General features: G+C 32.9%; 1 protein-coding gene across 1 annotated transcript in view; it reads left to right on the top strand.

Moving 5' to 3' along the window:
- Positions 1–23,178, top strand: part of LOC124369864 (cytoplasmic polyadenylation element-binding protein 1-like) — a 101,732-nt gene that overhangs the window by 21,386 nt on the left and 57,168 nt on the right. The window contains exon 3 of the mRNA XM_046827994.1: positions 10,244–10,389. Within this exon, the coding sequence (XP_046683950.1) occupies positions 10,244–10,389 (146 nt within the window). The remainder of the gene's footprint in view (positions 1–10,243; positions 10,390–23,178) is intronic.

The raw sequence follows: 23,178 nt of genomic DNA on the forward strand, positions 1-23,178 counted from the left end.
ATCAATAAACCGTTCCATTACATTATTGAAGGGTTCTAGCGTCTATTCATTATCTAGCACAACAGGTGATAGTTAAAGTTTTATTTCCACCAGGTAATTCATCTGAGAGAGTGAAAAACAGAGTGACTGAGAAAACAGTTTTATCGATAGTCTCGTCCGAAGCTGTTGGTTTTCTATTGCAACAATGTCGACTTTTATGATGTCCTCATAACCAGTGGAATTCACTGAAACCACAATGATACCTCCATATTAATTTATCATCAAAACTCTAAATGATACCAGCTGCTGCTGCAAATATTGTAGTTCATACTAGTAAGCGATTTAAACAATCTCGCGACCTACTCGCGGTATGTGCAATGACCTTGATTACTTTAATAAAAAGGTCAATCACATAATTTATTACTTAAAAATTTAAAACCACCATCACCGATTCCACATATAAGGTCACATAAATATAACCAAGACGACTTTGTACCATGTACCATGTTTTATAACCAATTGCCGGTATACGCGAAACCCGTCTTAGCATTGACTTTGTTGATAACAGTTTTGAAGTTGGAGTACTTTTCTATCACACTGTTTGCCAAGAAAGAGTTTCAAAACTTAACTCTTGAGAACTCTGTAAAACTAAACTCTCTTCCATAACAAATTTCGTCATGTTTGTGAGTTATACTATGTGGTAAATTAAGGATTTAGATCACATATTGGTATCGCAACAGGTTTATGGAAAATGGTTTTTGCTTGATTTCAAGACCAATTGCGGCTTGATGGTTTCTAAATTTGAAAAATGGTCTTGACGCAATAGGTGGAGTCGCTAGAAGAAAATGGAAATGATCAGAAGAGAGTTAGTTAAACCAAGAAAGGGTATATCACGCCTGGAAACGAAGTTCGAAGTGATCTTGAAACTCTAAGGAAACATAAGAAAGACAAAAGAAGTGGCATTGAATATGTTCTACGCCAAGACTAAACGATGGGAAGAACGAAACCAGTAATAGTACAAAAGGTCACACAGAGAAGAGGCCGGATTTCTTAGGATTTCGTGCACCTAAACTAGTTATGAGTATGTAAGAGGGAAAGGAAATTAAGGAATCGAATATTGCTTGATACGATAAATGTAAAGGATTCAGATAAGCTGCGGCCATGAAATCTGTTCTGATAGCGATGCAGGTGTGGGGGAAAGCCGCTTAAAACGTCGTAGGTTATAACCGTATAGTTAGTATAGTTATAACCGATTCCGTAACGGCTCACAACACCGATAATATGAACTCTATTGTTCAAGAAATACGTTGTTACCTTACCGTCGGCGAGCAGACATCTAATTAATATACGCAAATAAATAATTACCTGGAGTGGGTTTTAAAAGAAGATTTTACGAATTTGTCGAACAAGAACAATATTAACCTGTAATACTGAATATCCACAACTCATAACACACAAGACAGGGAACGCTGGAACTGAATTCTTGTTTTTGTGGCATTTGGAAAAAAGGTTGTTGTCTTAGAGATAGTTCTGGGGACATGGAAAAAACGCAAAATATCCTTTATTTAGAAATCATATTGATTTATTTACAGGTTATGGTCAAAGAGATTATAATTGGAAGATGACTTACTCCTTGTATTACAATTGAAGAATAGAGATTTATATTGTAGATTTGTAGAGACATTCTCATGGCAACTGTTGGGGACAGTCAGCGATTGGACAAAATGAGAGTTATAACATTTATTGGACAATAACTAATTATCATTTTATTTTTAAATGGGTCTATCTAACTACTTAGCATACTTTTGTTAATCCTTAACCTATTATAATTTTTATTTGTCCAGTTACTAAAATGTTATTAGCCTGGGACTGATATTTGCTCTCAATTTGAAAATGACCCTTATGAGCGTGGGACAGATGAGAAGTGCAAGAAAGATATTTTCAGCAGGGAAGTGCAAGATAACTAAATTAATTAGGACCTAAAATAAGGAATATGACATTAAGCATTGATACAGGAATGTGGGAGGTGGAGTAAGAAGCGTTGAAGGAGTGTTAGACATACTTTGAAAGTAGGAAAGGATCTAAATAGAGTGGCAGAGTTGTAGGACTACGTGGATCTGACATGGTGTTACAAGTTCTAGTTTCGGAAGCGTGGCTATTCATTGTAGGGGAAAACAACTGAGAAAGTGTTGGCTGAGTGAACTGTGAGAGGGAAGAACGTTGTTGAGCGGATGAATGGCCACTACATGAGAGAGCCGTAACACGACAGAATGACACTATGTATTATAAAGTATAAGTTTCGGGACTGAAGTGCTACAATGGTCTTCAGTGCTAAGGGAATTGGTGAATATAGGAAGATGTCAAGGTTTAATTAAAGTAATGTATATAAGTAGAAGAAAAATACTGGAACAATAGAACAAACAAGGAAGAACAGCAGGGGAATATCTTGCGAAAAAGTCTCCAATTTGTGCAAGGTTGGAGGTGGGGACAAGGACTTCGGCCTAACATCTCTTACTATCCCTCCCTCTGCCCCTCTCTAGAATCTACTTTCAATCATTCAACCAAATGTTATGTAATTTTGCCTAATTCGTTTAATTTCTTCTCACTTCAAAGGATTCTGTCCGACTCAGGAGCTCCAACACACTGGCCTTTAAATTTAGTAATTTAAATTTGGAGTAGTTAAAAATGAGGAATATCTTTGATTGACAGTAAAAGTACCAGGAGTGTAAGGGATAGAGTTTGAAAAGGATCGCTTATGGCCGTTGGCTGTTTTATAAGGGATATTTAAATGACAGTAAACTTTCCAGGAGTGTAAGGGATAGAGTCTGAAAAGGATCGCTTATGGCCGTTGGCTGTTTTATAAGGGATATTTAAATGACAGTAAACTTTCCATGAGTGTAAGGGATAGAGTCTGAAAAGCATTGACTATGTCCGTTGGATGTTTTATAAGGGACCACTCTCTTTTTTTTGAAAAATTGTGGGACACCGCGGACAACAGCTAGTTGTGTGTAAAGAGCAAGCCTAAACAATATGGTGGCAGAGAATGTAAACTTGAACTATTAGCACTTTCTTCGCCACCATTTAGTTTGGAAATAAAGTATTTGCCTGTTGTCATATTTATATATTATTTATTTACTATATATCATGTGCTCCAAACGACGCAACGCTGGAGGTTGTGGTAACCTAGTTGTTTAAATAACAAATTGTGTTGGGTGATACCTCATTTGGAAGGACTTGTGCTGAGAATAATGACACAAGAGAAGTAAATTTGTTTATCTTAAACCAATTATTATTTATAAACGTCTTCACAGAATGATTTTTCAGTTTGTTTGACTCAAAACAATATAGGGATTATTATTGGTATTGTTCTCAATGTAGTGAATACTAGCACTAATTTGTATTGTCAAATGATTTAACACTACGACATAAATGGTAAAAATTAGTTTAATAAATGTTCTAATTACAAGACAAAGTAGAAATATGAAGTAACGGAGATACTCTCTTCGTAAAAGTTTTGTTTCCCCCCACTTGTTTGTTGTAAACATTTCAACTTGTTGAGAGTGAATGGTGGTACATTTATTAGTTTTTATTTAATTATCTGCAGGTTGAATTAGGTAATAATTTCCAGAAATTTTGATCTATTGTTCTTACCTGTGAGCTTTGCGGAAGGCATGAGGTCAAACGATTATTTAGTTATATTTAGAAATGGTGTTTAATCTCACGGAAAAAAGATCTAAATACATATAGTAATTAGAGACGGGGATGGATAGAAGATACTGAGGTAAAAGCTTGTAAAATATTCTATATATTGTAAAAGTAATAATAGAATTGGTCAAGCTACACTATTTAATATTCAAGCTAAGTTTAAGGAAACAGAGAAAACCTGATCGGCCCCAATCCGTAGTTACATAAGGAAATTCACCAAATTACTTTTAGCGAGTTAAAACATCCAAATATATTCATGACCATGGTACGAGTCACTTTTTTGTAAATAAAACTCTTAAGGCCATGACATTCTATCATAAGATCTAATTCATTCACAAATTGAGTGAAGATTATTTTGATTTTCGGTCAAAATTTATGAAGGAACGATGGTTGGAGTATAGCACGCAAGATCTGTTTTTCAAATAGAAAATTTAATCTGAAGAAGAATTCAGTCTTCATGCTCATATAGATTGATGGAAGGTAGTGACTTGATCAACTTTGGGTTCAAGAATGATATACTCAAAGTAATTAAAGTGAAGTTTCGATATACATTTATGGTAATAACTATTAACTATTTGTGATAACCATTTCAGTACGTTGCAATAGTATATCGTACCTTATATTTTAACGAGTTACTTCCTGCATATGAAGGTCATGATTACAACGATAATGACCTGTTTCGACAAGACCGAGCTGTAATGTTGACTTGAAGGATAGGGAGAAGAGGACTGAATGACCTTGATTAGTCTTCTTTCTATGACGTCAAAGGGTAGAGGTTACGTAAAACTTTAAAGGAAACTTACATTAGTTCCGAGTTGATGAAGAATCCATTAACTAAATGAATTTTTACACTCCAATATGGACTATGTCAAATTTTAAATTGTCAGATTTTTGGATATGTGAAGATTAAAAAAAGAAATACATTCGGTAATTAATACGTGATAAAAATATAACAAATTGGATAATACAGCATCTTAATAAATTAAGTTTTTATACACAATTCATATATGAAAACAAAATTAAAGAATGTGACCATTATTAGTTTATATTCTTAATTACTGTATTGTATTAGGATTGAATTCTTATTTATCACCACGAATAAACATATTTAATATGTTTATTTTTTAAACTATGTTTACATAATTATAAACTACGTAACGTAAAACGCCACATTAAATATTTCTGTTATTTATATTACTTGTTCAGCGTTAACCCTTCCGCGTTAGAAATGTTTGTGATGAAGAATCTGTGGCAGTGAGCAATGTCCATCAAGCTGAGAACAATACAAAGCAATAATTCCGTTGTTTTATATTACAAACGAACATATACAAGTTTTATAGTTGTCACTCGGGCTAAATTTTTGTTGTGTCTTCATTCTCAGCTCAACGAGCAAGTATAAATTAGCAGTGATAATGGAGAGTATACGTCTAATTTTGAGAATTTTAAAATCTTGAGTTGGAATTTCAGAGCATAGTGTACTTTTCTAAGAATGATTTTCATAATTGTCCTCGTTGTAGCCACAAGCTAATTCAGAGTGGTAGAAGTCCATCCTTCGTCAGAATGCCCTACTGCAATACTGAGAGCGTAAAAGTAGAGAGTGTACAAAATTAAGCATGAACCGTTGATCTTAAGGTCCGTTCAACAATAATACAGTAGATCCAATGCCAGTTTTCGATCAATAGATTAAACCAAAGCCACGGGCGTTTCCGAGTCGTCCACCTCTCCCAGCGTTCTGATAGTGCTTCTCACTCCTTATACACTCGCAGACATATAGTTTACTTGGATGTTCGGTCTATATGGTAAAACCAGTATTTAATTTTATTAGATCAAATATGCTTGTTCGAGTGTTTCTCTCACGTGAATCAAGCTTATACATTCGTATCGTAAGTGAATGATAAGGAATAACCCTTGTATGAATTTAAAACAGCATATTGGGTACAAGAGTACCCTGAAAAATGTATAGAACTACCTGACTCCGATTATTTCTAATGTTTCATAAAGTTTTTTATATGTTGGACACATTTGTGGCAGGATTGAAAAATATTACAAAACCACGATTTGTTTCGTATTAGATTTAATCAACTTAGTGACGTGAAGCGTCTGTTTTTTATTCCTGGAAGCTCTATTGTCTGTTTACAATTACACTGAAATCTTTTGTATTCTTTCTCCTGTGTCGAATGTTTACACACATCCCGTGAATTTGTCTGCTGTGGTTAGCAATGACGTCAGCCGAAAATTAGACGAATTTGTTTAGTACAATGGATTAGTATACAGTAATAACTGTAGCGATTTTAAATGTACAAAAAACATTGCGCCCAATCTGGTGAATTGCGTTAAGGAGATTCGTAAAAACTAATTTTTAGAATTATTAATTATCGAATTTCGTTACAAGGCCTGATCTTGGCCACAAGGAATCTACAATTATGAAGAGCTTTTGGTTAGAACCGGACTAATTTTTAAATACTCCATCTAAAGCATAGACAGCATTCTAAGCGATTTATGGTTAATTGATTACGATTTCAGAGAGAATGAGTACCCATTGATAATCTTATCACTCATGGATATAAAAAAACTTAAGGCGTGGCAGAGCTATCGCTATCGAAGAAAGACAACTGGGATGCGATTTCTTCGCGCAGATCATCCGTGACCTCATACCCTACAGCTAAAAATTCCTGACGTCCCCAATTTCAAAATTTTACTGTGAAAGGAAATGAAATGTTGTAGATTAATGTTTACAATGATATTTTTCAATTTTTAATAAATTTCATCTTTACATCTGTCCGATGTAATGCAATCTAAAGTTATCTTGTATTTAATTAAGATGATGTGTTAATTTCTGTTGATTTGATTTCATTCGTAGTTTTAATCATATTCTCTATTGTCTATCAATATTGTCATTGCCGATGATACATTTGATTCTTTGAAGTTTTCAAATATAATATTCTTATGATTTAAAACACAGATTTCTAAGGAGTGTGAATTGTATTTTGTAATGAGAGTAAAAATAAATATAATTTGGTCAGCAGTTTATGTTAATTATCTAATTTATTCTCTAATGTTAACATATGTATATTTCTCCCAGAAATAGTTACTGTTAAAAAAAAAAAATACAGTCTTGGTTACATCTGGAATGAAAAGTTATGTTCTTACAATAATATTAGTATTTAGCTTTTTATTTATTTATTAAAAACTTTTCAGCTTGCAACAGTTTTCTTTTATTAAAAATTTAGTTTTCAATAAAACGGTTAAAGGCCTATGCGCCTAGTTGCTACGCAATGCACATACAGTGAACAGTTAGTCTTGCGGGCACAAGATAGAAGGCGCTCTTAATAGCCGAGCAATATTTACAGTCAGTTAGGTAAAAACCTTCATTTACGTTCTTTCATGCTCCATTATATAGGTTTATTTGAACTATTCTCCACTTACATGTCTACCCTATTTATTTTTATTTACAATTCTACAAAATAATTTGTTATTTTTCGTATTATTTTACTAATTACATAAGAATTAAAAATAGTATAATTTGAAGAATATAAATGACTAGAAAAGTTAAAACAAAATCCAGTCTCAGTGAGATAGTACAGTCTCAGTTCTCGCTATGAGGCAGCACTATCAACAAGCATGGAGAAACTCTGTATTGAACCTGCTGCCTGTGTACATTTCAATACTCTTCCACGTTAAGAGGCTTATTGGCGAGAGCGCTGACATTGGGAACAGAAACCACCTATTGACATTGAATTTGAGTGACTTGAGGAAGAGATACGTCACAGAAAAGATATACTTGAAATTTAAAATGATACCGGAAAGCAATCATATATTTGGTACAAAACCTCAGAAAGGAAAACTTTTGACTTTAGCAGAGCAACATGCAAATAAAATAATAATATATGAAAACGCTTTATATATATAGTATTCAAAAGAGTTTCCCCGTACGTAATATTATTCAAAACAACTCGTATGTATCAGCCTAAAATAATTATTTGAGAACATTTAAAAATAAAATAAAATCTTCAATTACCACGAGTAAATAAATTTAAATGTAATTTCTGATTTAAAACTCACGTAAAATATTTACAATGTTTTGAACTAACAAGTTTTAACTAAGTTCAAAACCTAACGAGTAATTAATGTTCCATTAAGTGAGTTACAAGTCTATTATTTGAGGTTAGTAGGAGAAAGGGTGTTATTGATTTTAGGGTCAAAGTACGAGAACCTCTTCCTCCTGATTTCACGTCTTACTTTAGATATATTTAATAGACAGATATGGCGGGTACTACGTTGCGAGATTCCGACTATCTACGCCATCCTCTATTTACGTAGTAAATCTAACAACTGTAAAATAATTTGTCCTGGAACTGTGAAGATGACCCTACTCGCTAATCAGCTTATTCCTAACGAAGAAAATGTATAGATATGTCTTTTTTACCCATCCAAAATTTAGCATTTTTCTAGGAAAGTGTATACTTTTTGAATATTCAAATGAGAAGTAATAAAAATGTTTGGAATTGTATTATAGATAACTAATAATAATATCTAACCACGTGAAAGCGGTGGGAATCAAGATGACCGCCTTAGCTCTGGCTGTTACTAGGGGAAGGGAGTTCTACCGATTACCGGTAGCTATTTGTAAACTCTTTGGAGGCAATGATACAATATAAAACTGTTGTTTCGTTATTTTAAAGTCCCATAAAGTTAAACATGTAAATGTTCTTGATTTAGGTTTTTATGTTACCTTAAATTTTCTTCTTTAAGTAGGCCAGTGTCAAAAATATTTATGTGCAGTGAAACGGTAATTTGTTCTTCAGAATATTATTGAAGACGTATAATTCTTTTGTTTCTGAGTTGCTAAAAACACACCATAAACATTTAATTCTTCAGCCGTAATGGAATTTATTGTTTACTGCATAATCCATCACACTAGTCCGAAATGTGTTACTTCTTTATATTCTTGAATGTTTATTAACTTCTTATGTTCTTACCCCTAAAGCTTTTTTCGTACTGAATTGAATTATACCAACTCCTCAAATTATTTCTAAGTCCTAAAGGATCTTAATCTTAGGTGTAATGTGACTGTCACTCCAAGCCCGATCCTATCCTTTTCTCATAGTAATAATCGTTTGCCGGCAAATAAATTATACATAGCTTCAGATTAAACAGTTTTCTCTCGGTACCAACCAAATCTCCGTGTCCATCAATAACCATTTATATAAATAATTCCTCCGTCCGACTTGATTATAATTGTGTATTTGCCACATGCTGCAAATCAACTGTAGAGCAGGCAGAAATACATATTAAATACTTAATTTGTGCTACAAAGAATAAAGCTTCATTAGATACGAGGTGTCAATGCGAAAGAGAATGTTATTTTGGAGAGGGTCCTCTCCAGAGTTACGTCGCAGAAATCATTTAAGGTCCTAATCAAGCATAAAGCCCCAAGGTTAGTGCGTGCAAAACAAGAAAATCTTCCTCTTATAAAAAAATTATGATTTTATTATGTGTAACGCCGTAAAATTTATTTTTTCCATAAAAAATACAAAGTGTTAAATTTTTGCTCCTACATGAAGGGTTTATCCAAGAACTCTGATTTGTGCTTATACACCGTGATAATTGAAAACTATTTGTAAAAACGCCCAAGTCATCACATTCAATCTTGTAATAGGAGAAAGGTTAAGCTCTCTTCGCCTTATAATTAGCTTCCTGAGCATATGCGAAGGAAATTTTATACACACTTCCGTGATTGTACCTGTGTAGCTCCGACCCTTATTTCTGAGAAAAGCGTCACCCTCAATATCCTACATATTATACATAGTAGGCCAAGGATCAGTAAGCGTAATTAAAACATATGTTGTGGAAAAACCTCGCAACCCACATAACGAGTCTGAAGTTTCTGAAACAAAAGTTTGGTGTTCAAAGAAAGTAAATTTAAAATTGATCATGAAAATATTAATATTTTGTACCGTTTGCTTTTATAAAAAGTAAATGTCTGATTATTTTGCAAGTAAAAGAAGCCATCACGGGTTATTTTAAAAGTTGTTGATTTGCATCCTACATTAGATTCAACAACTCACAGGTAATCTTTGGAAATGCTTCAATTGATTACAGATTCATCACAAGTAAAACGTCGCACAATGTAACAGGTAATGTTAATTCACTAGTACATTAGCGGCCCAAGTTTCAAATGTTTATAAGGGAAATTTACAATTCTAAAATATTTTCTATATTTAAGAGAAGTAATTAAATTTACACTTTGTATTGCAGTTTGTCTAAAATCCCCATTGGTGTAATTGTGAGAAGTCCGGATTCCATATAATCACATATTCTTCCATAATTACAAGGAAAGATTGAGAGAAATGCCCTTAAAAGTGGGTATGTGTGGATGTATTGAACTGAGGTTTTTAAATATCTCTTTATTTAAACAAATAAGTGTAGACTGTACAGTTATAGCTTAAAATACTTTAGGTTAGTTCGGGAGATGTTTATCACTACATACGGACTTATTTAATCACTGTACCTTAGTTCTGATGTTCATATAATGGACGTTCGTATGGGCTGTTTACAGGACAGACAATGAGATCAATTTCCGAGTTGCTGGGACTAAACATGCCCCGTGGGACCACTCTGGGCCAAACCTCTCAAAATCCATGGTCACCGTCGGCCCCCTTGGCCGCTTCATCGCCCTTGCCGCTACCAACGCTCAGGCACCAGGTATGTGTAAACTAATTTGACCAGCATATACTTATTTTAGTTGTATATTCGTGTATAAAAATCCATTTTGTAGAACTCGTCACCTCGTAATAATTTCTTAATCGTACTGGATCATTAGGTATTAGAAGGATTATTTCAACACTGGAATTTCGCTCTGTGATCTTATTTCTCATGACAAGCGCAGCTGTTAGTACAGAGAATCTGAGTTCTACCGCAAATGCAAAAATACACTTTTCCTCCACTTCGTTGAACAAATTCATTTAGAACATTACGTAATCACAACATAACTATTACATAACCTGTGCCCAGCTTTGCGAAGTGAATAAAATTACGTAGTTGTAGTTAGTTCTTAACTTTTTAAAGTTACAGCGAATTCAAGTTTGATGCGAATGATAAGGTAGTAGTAAATACCTCCTAGTTGTAACTTATATTTATACGGACGGGCTAGATACTTCTTAACGTTGAAGTGAATAAAGAGTTGTTGCTAGTTCTTCGGTCTAGTTGTGTCTTACAATTTTTAAGACTTGGTTGAGCCCTCTTAACTTTTATAGACACTTGTTGGTTTGTACCATATTGTCATTCGAAAACTTAAATGAGGAGCTTTTAAGAGGCCAATTAAATAAAATAGGTCTTTCAAAGTTACATGAGGGAGATCCAGACTCTCAACTTCTCTATGTATATACAATAAAGAATATTTTTTGTCATAAATAAATAATTGTTCGATATACCCAAATGTTTTTACAGATGGATTAATAATTTAAAATAAATAAATTAATTTTTTAATATTATTGAAAGAAATCTTTTTAAATTTGAAACTAAAATGGACTAATTTAGCATGAATGCTTTTTTCGGTGTGTGTGTGTGTGTGTGTGTGTGTGTGTGTGTGTGTGTGTGTGTGTGTGTGTGTGTGTGTGTGTGTGAGATTTGAAATGAATGAAATGAAATGAAAATATCTTTATTCCTTCTGCAATATTACACTTCATTTATATTTATGCTTTCTCTGTTCTATGTTAATATAGTTAGGTAATTGTTGATATTAAATTAATTGTGTTCAGAATTAAAATGCTGAAAATAAATATTAAAAAAAGATGAAAAACTTTCAAAATAAAATGTATTAACGTTGTAGTCAACTAAACTCTTAAAAAACCAAATCGAAACTGCGCATGAAGCTTCATTTCTATATAGCAAAATAATGGAGGAATAATGCAAAATACAGAAAAATATCTAGTAACGTCTGGTAATTATTGTTGTATTTTAATAAATTCTAAAATGTTCAAATGAAGTTTGAAAAATACTTTTCTTATGACACTTCTATATACAATCTTTATGATCGAATTGAATACTTACTAGGCATTTAAACTGAATCAAAGTTTATAAACTGATACAACCCATTTAATAAAAACCGATAATTTCATCTTAGTGGAAATCTCCTGGAGCTCAGAAAATAATTTTACGTGTAGGGGTTAGTAATATTTCTATTTTAAACATCTAAAATAATGTTTTGTACTCTAAAAAAGCAGATATAACAACATTTCAATGCAGTGTAGTATAATGAAAAATAAAAATTCCGTTCTCCAACAAAACGATTAACTAATAATTTTTAGTGGCAAACAAAAAAAATGAATTTTATCTCTGGTTTGTGCTTTGGAGTATCTGATATTCGATAAAAGTAAAGGTTAGTTGTATCTCAACCTTAAGATGTAATTTTCTCATAGATTCTAATGTAATAGTAGTATGTAAGCAATAGATTATAGTTTTTTTCTGTAGTGGATAACTTTTTACTGCTTAGAATTACCTCTTGTATATTCATTTCACAAATAGTTATGCTGACTCTAGGTAGTAGATTCTACTTTTAATTCACCGCCCATTAACAAGCTATTGGGGCTTCGACTGTTATCTAGCTATTCATGACATAATTTAATAAATAGTGTGCAGAAACTCAGTGTATAAGAAAAATGCGTAAAAATTTTAAATTAATATTTATAGTTTGTGAATATTTTTCAAGGAGAAAAAAAACCTATGGTAGGAGTTCAATGAAAAAGTTTAATGCTTCCATCTTTATTCCAAACATTTTTTCATGTTCATACGTTTTGGTCCAACGTGTGTTAGTAGTTATGACCATTTTGCTCTAATCCTTTATAAGTTTGATTAAATGTTTTTCAAAATATTTTCGGCCAATCAGGTTCATAGAACATCATTTAAACCATCAATCGATTCCGATCGATTTTAAATAATCCACGTTTCCTCACTTGTTCGTGTTCTGTAGAGAAGCTTGAAAAGTTCATTCATGTAAAGTTAAAAGAATTTTGTTTATTTTTATATTATCCAAGCTAATATTGGGTTGATCACTTTTCAGTGACGTTAATGCGGTTTCTATCTGGGTGAGGGGGAATGTGAGTCCCCTCGTTCCAAAACACGTGACCATGTGTTGCGGGCTTGTTTAGCCCGCAAGCCTCTTCCTGATAACATTTGAGTACAGCCATATCTAATCATCATCATCACCGTATACCTTGGCGGCCAGTGACTGAACACATAACACATCTGATTATTTACTAGGAAGGAAATTCTTTGTTGATAACATGTATTGATTTATTATTATTTGATAATATTCTCCATGATAATGCGATGGAATTATTGTACATTAAATGAAAACACCAAGTAAATGCAAAATCAAAAACGAATATAATGTCAAAAAATATAAACCAATCAATAAAATTCATTGTTAACCAGTAATAAATTTTATTTCAAGATTTTTGCAATGCGTCTCAATAATACTGACAAAAATTAAGTAAAGTTTGGAATTCCTTTCAATGAAAGAAAAAAGTTATAGCCCTATAAAATTATAGTGGATAAAAACAATACTATAATTATTTTGGGTTTTTTAGCAAAGAAGTTCTTTAAAACAGATTTTTAGTTGTATTGGATACTATTGCCATTGCTTACATGACGTCTACAAAACAAAGAAACGGAAGCGTGATAAAAAAGTAAATCGAAAACTAGAGTACACATTATATTAATTAAATTGTCTGATGACCACTACTTTTCTACACAGATATCTTATGGTGTGTATGCAAGGCTTACAGATCTGCAATATTTATCAGGTATAAGAAATTAAAAAATAAATGGTTCTTGGAAATTGAACTGTTATATAATTTAACTCAATAATTAATTAGGCAGGTATAATCAGAAATGGAAAAAAACATCAATGAATACACAGTTATTTGTAGGAAGGTATATTATTATTAACTCGACGCACAGTGCAGTGCGCATATGAGGACACGGTACAAAAAAATAACCAATTAATACGGAATAAATTGTTGTAATAAACATAAGAAATGGTAAAATACACTTAATTTTTTGAATGTAAATGTTGTTTGTGCCATTTGCACACAATACAATTCGAATAAAACAAAACAATTTTATATCTGGCTCAAGTTGTATTGTGTTTTTTTAACAAGGCATAAATTAAACCAAATATTAAAAATTATATATTCAATTAATATTTCTTAATAATAAAAATAATATTTTAAACTTAACTTGGAGGTTAATTCTGAAGATATACTATTAGCTTAGGCACTGCAGTAAAACTTTTAAAGTTTTGTGTTCAAACTCACTAAACATATAAAACTAAGGTACACTTTATAGCAATAAGTTTAATCAGATTCTGTAAAGGATCCTACTTCTTCACTTGAAGAAATTATAGCTAAATCGAAGTTAAAATCTTCTACTTAGGGCGTTTGGGATTCTTGTAATTAAATAGTATTTCACGTCATCACTACAGTATACTCACCTTTTTGTTTAAATTAAAGGATCTGAGGTCAAAAAAGGATACTCATGAGATATCTGTTTGAGCACTCTGTAGAGAGCTTGTATTTGATATAATCGATTCTTACTGACATCCATTTGTCTAGCCTCCAGACGTCATCAGACACTGGCCAGTAGGAAGAGAAAATGAATCGACTATTTCACACCTGTGTACAGGCACTGCATGTAAACTGCTCTGCATGCAGTACCAAATATATAAACTAAGATAGAATTTCCTGGTTTTATCCAAAAAGGTTCTAAACCTATCAATACAAATTTGAACTATTAAAATGAGAGGAAATTTGTCAATCAACCTCTTATCTATTCCTGTTGTCTCAGAACTGAGATCAAAAGCGTCTTGCCGTATTACCATTGTTTGTAGAACCGTAATCGCGTTTAGGTTTGTCTAAAATTAAACTAAATTTTTTTTTTTGCGTCTACGGCTTGCTTACTGTCCTTTCCTCAGATTTGCCAAGTTTTGATAGGTATTCTATATTCATTTAGAGGTTAATAGAGGTTGTTTGAGTACCTTTTCACTATTCATTAGCATTGGACTAGCTCCACAAATTACACAATTAGTAGTAGCATTAGTGTCTGATAACGTGTTAACTACACTCCCGTCTATGAAGTTAACTACACTACTTAAGTATTAACTACACCAATATCTTGACCATTTGATATGACATGGCAGATGTCTAGTTAGTATTTGTTCTTTCGTGTATATTTCCTCATTACGCAAAAGATCTGGGGGTGTCATTTAGGAACAAGGAATTCAGGCGTTTTCTTTATCTTTGGTCTACAGTAACGAGTAAATTATGGTTTTGCATTAATCCACACAAATGTCAACATCAATAAGTTTCAAAGGTGCCATGGCTGCTAAGAAAAAAAAATCATCACTACTATTATTTCCTGCAGCCTAATATAATTTTATTGGCTATGCCCATTGCTGCCACCAAACACACACTTGCAAGTTTTAATACATCCAGGTTCCCTCTTAAATGTAAAGTTTTTATTATTCGTTGAGATGTCACTTGAAGTAAAACTTGTAAGTTTACCTCAGAAGATGATTCGCTAGCGTTAACTGCAATTGGAGTTATATAATGTTTAGTTTGATTCAATTTGTACAAACTAGGAAAACAATCTGAATTTACAGAATTAACAACAGAGGTTAACGCATTAAATATATACTCTATGATAAATAAAGTGCCAACGCTTGATGAAGAGTAAGAGATAATCGTTGAAAAGTTGACATAGTTCCCGCTGCACCATCAGCAAGGAACTTCAAGTACTTTTTGTGTACTTCTTTTCACATTTTCTTGGTTTTGTGGGTATTTTCTCAAAGGGGTTTTCGGTCTTCCACGAGCCTGGCTTAGGCCGGAAATACTCTTCTGAAAGACTTCTATCAGACTGCATGGCAAGGTTACGTTTGCGTCTGTGTCACCTATTACTCAATTTTAGGCAAAAAAAGTCTGATCGAAGCTGCGGCTTCCCAGCTTAAAGTTTCTGAGGTGTCCTGTACGTTTATCAGTGAATTAATGTTCTCCGCAATACTGGATATTCTTTTGTTCTCCTAGCTTTTTAAATTTATAGGAGATGAATTTTGCATAGATATGTTGCAGCCTTAAAAAATTATAACAAAATTGAAGTCGCAGACACAAATAACATATATCAAAATTTTAAGTTTATTAGTCTATAAAACATAATTTATAAAAAGTACGAGTAGATATTAAGACATTTTTAAGAGCTTTAAGCTCTTAAAAATTAAAATTAAAAATTAAAATTAAAATTAAATTTTAAATTAAAAGAATTAATATTTTGTAATTTTAATTTCAACCTCAAACTATTAAATAATTATTAGTATTGTTATTGTTATATTGCAGATATTATGTAATTTAAAAGTATTTGCCATGATCTTCAATGTCCATGACCGCTCGGAGGTGATTTCGTAAGTCCTTGAATATTGGTCTTTATCCTTGACCCACTTACAATTAAAAGCAATGTAAACAAAACACTCATAAATATAACTTTTGACTGGTCACTAATGACCCAGTACGTGTTACGGGAAAACCAGTTCTGATCTTATAAATTAGGTCATTTTAAAAATCTCTTTACGTACATTTGAAATTTAAAGCACAACTAGTATATTTTTGTTTTTGTCAATTAATCAACGCACTTTGCGACGTTTAGTACTAAAATCAACTTAAATTAAAAAGGGTAAATATGGAAAAGTATAAAATACGAGAATAGTAGGAAGCCATTTTACCAAAAATGTTGACAAGTTTAATTCACGCCACGCCACTGCCACTGGGACTACACGATCCTGCAAAGCTCTCTCTGACCTAGGGGTCCTTCTATTGGGCTTAGAAATATTAATCTAGATGTGTTGAAGCATCCTTATGGTGATTTTATTGAGCAGTTGATGTGTGAGATCTGCACTTTTTAAGAACACAGCGTTCCACGATGTTACATCGAGTAGTCATCACTTAACGATGATAAAACGATGTCACTAGTTTCAAAGTTGAACTTTCGAGATCGATCCACCAAAGACGGTGGTTTTGGGCTTAGTCAACACGGAATTTTTATTTTATCTCTCTTTCTCACATGATTTTACGTTTAAATATGAATAGAACCAGTACAAATACTTGTACTTCCTACCCCCTTATCATATCGTTTGGCGATGTTTTCTGACTCCCCTAATGTCAGTTGGAGGGATATAAAATCCTTAAATAAATAAATACGCAAAATCATGATCAATAGTACCTAGTCGAAATTGAAGGTCCGGAGACTACGCCTACTAATCCATTGACCACGACGTTGAGTTCCCAGGAAATGTTGTACAGTAAGGTGAAAATGTACTGGGGCATCATCCTGCTGGTAGTGATCGATGTCTTAAAAAAATAACAGTATAATAACAGCAGTTGTTGCAAGGAAAATTGATGTTTGTAAAATGTGTAAACACAGTTCTCTATTAAGATTCCCACTAATCAAAAATGGTCCTAAAATATATCCCGAAAAATCTCGGCTCACAAATTTACTTTTTCCGGGTATTGGGTGCAGGATTCACTTCAAATTTGGAATTTTCTTTGTCCCAGTACCTGCAGTTGTGTTTGTTCATAGCCACATTGTAAAAAATTAAACGCAATAAACTGCATTCATCACTGAGCACAATGTTTCGAAAAAATAATTGATGAGCAGAAATTAGTGCTTCCATTTCCGCACAACATTGTATCATTTAACTCATGTACAAGCTGAATTTTATGAGTGACATTTATTTTTTCCAGTAAGCGTATCACCGACCCTTGGGAAACGTTACACAGATTTGCTACTGATTCGGTGAATGCTGGGAATCTTTAATAGATCGTGCTACAATTTCAAACTGTTTGTCATTGCCTGAGCATGGAACATATGAAATAGTCCCAGATACTCGAAAATTATTTACAAAAGTTCTTAAGAATTTCCTTGTCACAGGTCTATCAAGATATGCAACATTAAACCGCCAAACAAATTCATTCGAAGCCCCGAAAACAAATTTTTAAAAATTGTTTGAATAATTCATTTTTACTCTACCGTTGTGACTACAGGGCATTATTACTTGTAGGCAGTAATAATTTAAAAATATTATTTTAAAGTAAGAATAATAAAGTGATTCAAATCCGCAACTGTAACTGAAATTTTCCAACACTTCCCGAAACAGTAAACACCCAGTAATGGTACCACTAGATAGTAAACACTCTAAAAGTATGACAGGTTCTGACGAGATTGAAACAAAGAAGGGACTTGTTGGTACTAAACTGTAGTTCGAACTGGGAATGCCCGGTCACTCTTTGCAAATACGCTTCTTTATCAGTGTACTTTCTAATATTTATTGAATCCTTCGTCCTAATTGCTCAAAACACAAACGACCAATAAACCGGTTTCCTCGCACTCAGCAACTTTACAACAAAATGTAAGTGTGAGACCTAATTAAAATGTTGACGATCAATTTTTATTTAAGACAGATAGCGATCTTTGGTTCTCACCCTTTTTAAATTATGGTATGCTCTTCAAAACGAGGGGTCAATCAGTTGATAGGGGTTTATATTTATAATTTTTGAGTTGCCCCCAAATTCCCTCATTTTAAGGGACACAACAAATTTTCTAAATCACCAAATGAAACTTCCTTTTCACATTCCACCATTACTCAAAGGGTTTATCCTTATATAAACGTTAGAACAAAACAGAGGGTAGATTCCTGACTTTGTATTTACCTGGTATAATACAAACAACGCTTACTAACAAACTAAAAGACGTACTAAACAAATGAGACAACATTTAAACTAAGTTGTGTGTACTATGTCAAAATTAGTATAAAACAAAGTGCACAACAACTAAATATATTCAGTCGTTCAATTAAATTGATACTCTACAATTAGTTATTATAGTACACAATTTTCCCACCAACCCACACGTTGCGTTAAAGCGGGTACGCAGTAATGGTAGTGGTAATAATGTGGCTTTTGTTGAAGAGATAATGTTGTCACAATTATCTCTTATTATCTTATGAGGTCTTATTTTCCTTCGCCCCCGATTCCTGTCAAAATTAGTGTTGCTTAGGACAAAAGTACACAAAGTGTTATTCAGCTATTGAGTTTTAGGGGGAAATAAACCATTTGGTAAGATGAGATACTGACTAACTTTATAGCATACGACTGTCTGGCATTCTAATATTTATTTTAATTACGCGTATATTATTTCGTATGTGTAACCTGTGAACATGTAGTAGTATTCTATGACAGTATTATAGTTTTAAACATATATTATTACCTAGCAACCCTAAGTGTTAATGCATGTTCCTTAAATTTAAATATAAAAAGAAAATTAGAACATTTTAACAGGGATTTATCATTCCCTAAGATGTAGGACATTTAGCAAGTTGCTCGTTGATGATGTGTTTTACGTACGTAATACTGATGTCCTTCTAAATGTTCCTTAGCAATCTTATCTATTTGCATAAATGAACGAAGAATCGACTCTAAGCCTTTCCAAAATTCTAAATGGAGACACAAAAGACTTATAATAAGTATATGATTCAATTTATATTATTAGTTTTAGATAAAGGAGGTAAGGCATTAAGTGCACTTTTACTAACTTATTACATATATTTTTTCCGTCTCTATAATTTACTATCAAATCTTATATTATCAGCAGTTCACTATAGTGTACCACATAAAGTATCATAAAGTCTCACATTACATCGGTACCAATATTTAGGATGCAAATTATTCCGTATAAAAACTATTCGGTTTTTTTTTTCTGCTGGTGTTCTTATTATCCTGAACTGTTATTAAAGTTATCCCTTTAAGGGCAAATTTGAACTGACCTAATATATTGTACAAATGAAAAGTGTAAGTGTATTCCTTAAATAATTAGGACACGTGGTGAAAGTTCGGACACATCTCTCTGTTATTATCGTGGACTGTTAATTATGTAATCCCTTTAATGCAAAAAAAATTAATGTTTTATGCCTCTTGACTTGAACCACCGATAGAAAAACTGGGGAGTGACGAGTAGGCTATATATTTCGGTTGTCCCACGATGAGGTTAAAAGTTTGATTTTATATTGCTTGACCATTTATGCACCGAACATTTTCTAACTCTGCAAAATTCATTAAATAGGCTTTAAAAATATTCTGTGAGAATTTAAGGTCTCTAGCAGTTGTTGGAACAAAATGGTGGCATTTTTAATAAATTTACTTTATATAACTTTACTTAGTTATATACTTTACTTTACTTTATAAATATAAAGATTTATTTTCAAACAAGTATAGATAGTAAAAGGATGGTTAAACGGGAGGCATTTCGCGTTTAACCATCTTGTTATTAACAGGGAATGTTAGTTTTATACCATTAAGAACCGTATAACCCTTGATTATAACTGCAAAGTGATAATTAGACACTGGACGATGTGTATCTTTGCAAAAACTAGGGCGGTTGGTGAAAGATTCAGAGAAATTACACTTCGTCTAATAAGCTGTCGTGTACAGCTATGAAAGTAACTCTTTTAGCTATCACTTTTAACTGACTTAAAATTATTATATATGAACTAGGCAGAGACAAGTTTGCAATATAAAATGCATTACCATACGAGCTGGGTGGTGAAGGATTCAGAGAAATATGCTTTTCAGAAACATTGACATCGCGAGTAACTTCACACTCTCGTTGCTTGAGAGTTAAGTAGTCCTGACTAATTACAAATCTCAAGGAAGGAGACTTTTTTATTCATAAAAGTTACCATTCTAGTCACCTTTTGTCCAAGTAATGGTAAAGACTTCCTTCTGGTTATCGGTCATCCCCGGTAAACCGGTATGGCGCGACTGGTGATTCTCGAAACTCCAAATGGAACCATGTCAGTGGCGTGATTTCTAAAATAATAGCTGCTAAATATAAGGAACTTTATTTTTATATACGATCTTAAATTTCGAGAAGATGTCTTTTAAGAGTTCTTATTGGCCCGCGATGACTCGTTGCATTCGAAATTTAGGTGTTCTGGGGTTATACCTGTTCCGGTAAACGGTGGTTATTGGTGGACTCTTACCGTATACTCATTGTCTCCCATCGGGGTAAAATGTTATTACCCTCCTTTTCTATCCCTTTCTCTTTTTACCAATCAACAATTAGAGTCCCATCAGTAGACTCAGAACAGTGAGCTGTTCATTTTTCAGTGCCTCGGAGGAATTAGACAGCTGACGATATATAATAAATTCTGTTTTCAACACATCAACCCGTAGTTCTTATATCTGCAATTAGCTCCTTATATGAACTTGGTACATATTGTACTTTTTAATAAAATTGTTGTTTCAAACTGGTTATTATATCTTAAATATAAAACCGTGAAGTACAGCAGTTAATGTAACGAACTTAAAAAAAAAATTGTGTGATGAAAAAATAAACTGTTAAATCAACATAATTAAATGATTTTATTAATTTATTTAATTATACTACTCGAATTATTTTGCAAATATAAAGAAGTTCAAATGAATTGCTTAAATGAAAAACTGTTTTAATAATTACAGAGGTGATGTCTTTTTACAAAAGGCTGCGGATACAAAAATGATGAAAATGATGATACTTAATGATGATAGCTGTTTTGTACTATAAGATGATTTTGGGCGCTTGACATTGTTATAGGTTATACAAACTGAAATAGTAACGCGATTTCACCAAAAAACTACAGTAGCAAAAATAATGCAAACAATAGCAAAAATACCGGAAATCTATGATCCAGGATTTAAGTGAAACGGAAACTGCTGTTTTATCCAAAGGATTAAGCTTTACCGTGGCCCATAAATCAGTAATATCTCTGGATTTCGTGACTGGAATTGAGTATGCTGTTTCCCAGCTATCTGAGGAACAAGTGACATGTTTCACTGTGAGATTGGTCTCTTAATGACCAACAATCCACCCACAGAAACGAATTTTACTAACTAGGAACTCAGGACTATTTCGTTCTTTGGAAGACATAATACATCCAGTACCTTCTTATCGTATAACTGTAAGCTACTGTAATACATTTAAAGAGCATAGTAATGTATTTTAACAGACAATCACGAAATATTTAATTGACAAATTGTACAGAATAAAAGTCTCAGACTGTTATAAAACAACCTGAAGAATCCTAAGTCAACATGGAAAAGAATGTTACATAACAATTCTTTGTTCATATATTCCGCTGAGGAAAAGTAGAAGAGTGCACAGAAAATGTAACCTCATAACTGCGTTTAAAATACAAAACTCTCCTGAGCAAACTATTATAAAACAACTTAGACAATATGGCACGCATTATACGAATTCAAAAATACCATGTTCTTGAAACATAGAATAAATAGGCGAGACAAAATAACCACTAAATTTGAGAGTTGGCAACAAAGACAAATACAGAGTTGACTGCAAATACAGAGACGGTAAGGAAAACGGGTTTATGGAAAAATCCATAACTGCTCCATCTTTCTTGTCAAAAATCGAGATTTGTTTCTATATAGTTATACGAGTACATAAAACCTCAATACTTGTATGGTGATCTTGATTGCATTTAAATTTTGGAAATATCTGAAGAATAAATTTTTATGTAGTAGTTTTGTTAGCAATGGTTGTGAAAATGTATAGTTTTCCATTGTAATTTATTTTAAGTTGCGAGTAATTTTGATTTTTAAAGTTTGCTTATCGGTGTTTTAATACTGTTATGCGGAGGCAAATGGATAACTGGTCAGTTATTACATTTTTTACAAACGCACCTCCTGAATCACCTGATGAAGTAAGTCAAAATCCATAAAAATACAAAAAAACATTAAAAACATTATTTTAGGTTGTAACAAAAAATATCATTGAAGAGGCCAAACAGTAAATACGATTCTAGCATGCATAATGTTTTGTAAGAACAAGCACACGATCTTCTAATAGATGTTCTCTCAAATGAAGGGAAATCTTTACGTCTTCTTTAAGTCGAAAAATGAGTTTGCTAGACTATTTATGTAACTAAACACAATTGGCTTTTATTCTACTATGTATTACGAAAATCACAAGTTTAAATCTCTTTAATCCAGTACTTTATCCTTAATGACTGTTCTAATATAGAGTTAAATTAAGCAAAGAAGAGACAACCTTGTGCTAGCAAGGAGGTCGTTTCGTGGTTTGGGGTCCACAAAACAAGAAAACAGCGGGTGATTTGAGTCCAGTAGTAGTAGACTAGCGGCATCCCATTCGTTAAGGGGGGTCGGGCGGTCTGTGGGCGGGAGAGGGTTGGATGGGGGACGTCAACACTGTCTATACTTTACTCGTACATTTTCGAGCTGGAGTAGTACTCAATCTGTATCGCAGATTATGAAGGCATGGTTCATATCAAATCTCATCTCTCAAGCACAATAACGTAGGACCTGAAAACTTATTTAATTCCATCCACGACTCTTCACTTCTTTAATATAGCGCCCTGCGAAGAGTGTGTGGAAAATC

This window comes from Homalodisca vitripennis, chromosome X (assembly GCF_021130785.1).
Source record: "Homalodisca vitripennis isolate AUS2020 chromosome X, UT_GWSS_2.1, whole genome shotgun sequence".
NCBI classification, from domain to species: Eukaryota; Metazoa; Arthropoda; class Insecta; order Hemiptera; family Cicadellidae; genus Homalodisca; species Homalodisca vitripennis.